Source organism: Coenobita brevimanus, chromosome 66 (genome assembly GCF_032717465.1).
Source record: "Coenobita brevimanus isolate Jiangsu-jjx chromosome 66, ASM3271746v2, whole genome shotgun sequence".
Lineage (NCBI taxonomy): Eukaryota > Metazoa > Arthropoda > Malacostraca > Decapoda > Coenobitidae > Coenobita > Coenobita brevimanus.
The window spans coordinates 38,555,829-38,557,352 of NC_137019.1; the positions used below are offsets into that span (position 1 = coordinate 38,555,829).

General features: G+C 46.2%; 1 protein-coding gene across 1 annotated transcript; it reads right to left on the reverse strand.

Annotated features, from left to right (window-relative positions):
* Positions 1–332: 332 nt before the first annotated feature.
* Positions 333–1,118, reverse strand: LOC145405349 (zinc finger BED domain-containing protein 5-like). Its single transcript, XM_080276759.1, has one exon. The coding sequence runs from the start codon at positions 1,116–1,118 to the stop codon at positions 333–335; it is 786 nt and encodes a 261-aa protein (XP_080132885.1).
* Between the last annotated feature and the right edge of the window lie 406 nt (positions 1,119–1,524).

A 1,524-nucleotide genomic window follows, 5' to 3' on the forward strand; every position in this document is an offset into this window, starting at 1 on the left:
CAGCCTCACTGCCGAGGACTGGTTTCTCCTTCACAGTAGTCCAGAACACTGCTAGTGACTGTTTCATCATGTTGCACCTCGATGAGCTCCTCTTGCAGATTTGGAAGACTCTTCTTCTGAGAGGTCACTGACGTGGACATCGAAGGGTCTGCGCACCCATTTGTGTTTCTCATGCAACTCTTCATCTGGAATATATCTGTCAAACTCCTCACTCAGCTTCTCAAGATGCTCATCAATACACTTTGTTCGTCCACAAGCGTGACGTCTTCATCTTCCAGAAAAAGGTTCGAAAGTGGAAAGGATGCAGTTTTCCGCCGCTCAATCTTTCCCTTTCACGACGTCAGTTTCGCCTTGAATGCCTTGAGCTTTTCTGACACAAAGAGATGAGTTTTTTCTGTTCCTTTCGTGGATATATTCAGCAAATTTAACACTGTAAATATGTCTGTTGGATATGCCAGTTTAAGCAACCACCTTGGTTCAGCAAGCCTTGATGCCAGTGCATGTTTCTTCTCTTTCAAGAAGATATCAACCTCTGCACGCATTTCAAACACTCTCTGGAGCACTTTCCCTCGGGACAGCCACCTGACACAAGAGTAGTAAAGCAGGTGTTCATATTCCGACCCCATATCACAGCACATCTGACTGAACAGCCTGGAATTCAGAGCTGATGGTTTAATAAAATTCACTATTTGAATCACATCTTTTATCACAGAGTTAAGCTCAAGTGACAGTTTCCGGGAGGCAAGGTTTTCCCGGTGGACCAGACAATGAGTCACTATCACTTCGGGGCTGACTTGTTTCATCCTAGCGGTGAAACCCTGATGTGCCCCTAGCATTGCAAGTGCACCATCCGTGCACACACTGAAGCACTGATCCCAGCTGAGGCCTTCTTTCTTGATGAAGCTGTCAACCAACTTGAACAGATCTTCACCTGTTGTTGTCGTCTCCAGTCGTTTACAGAACAAGAATTTCTCTTCCATGTCATTCTTCCCTTGGTACCGCACATATACCAAGAGCTGTGCATCGCCACTGACGTCAGTTGACTCATCCAACTGCAAGCTGAAGTTTCCGCTTTCCTTGATGGCAGCCACTACCTGTTCTTTGATGTCTTCCGACATCTCTTGAATCCGTCGCTCATTTTGTTGTCTGACAGTGCAATAGTTTATTTTTTTTTTCACCGCATCATCTCCGAAAATAGTACAAACTACATCGAGGACTGCTGCTTCACCAACTTTTTCTCAATTGTATGTGGCTGTTTACACTTAGCAATTCTTTTTGCAGCCAGATAGGATGCAATTGTTGCTTGTTGAACAGAATACACTCCTGTGTTCATAGGGGTGTCCAACCGCTGACGCTGCAGTTGTTCTTTCCTCTTCAAATACTGGCGGTCTTTCCCCGCCAGCGTCGGGTGTTTTCCGTGGAGATGGCGCTCGAGCTTGTTTGCTTTAAGCGACTCATGGCTGAGCACTTCCCCGCATCCAACACGTCGAGGTTTTTCGACCCCACGATCGATGAGAAGCGTAA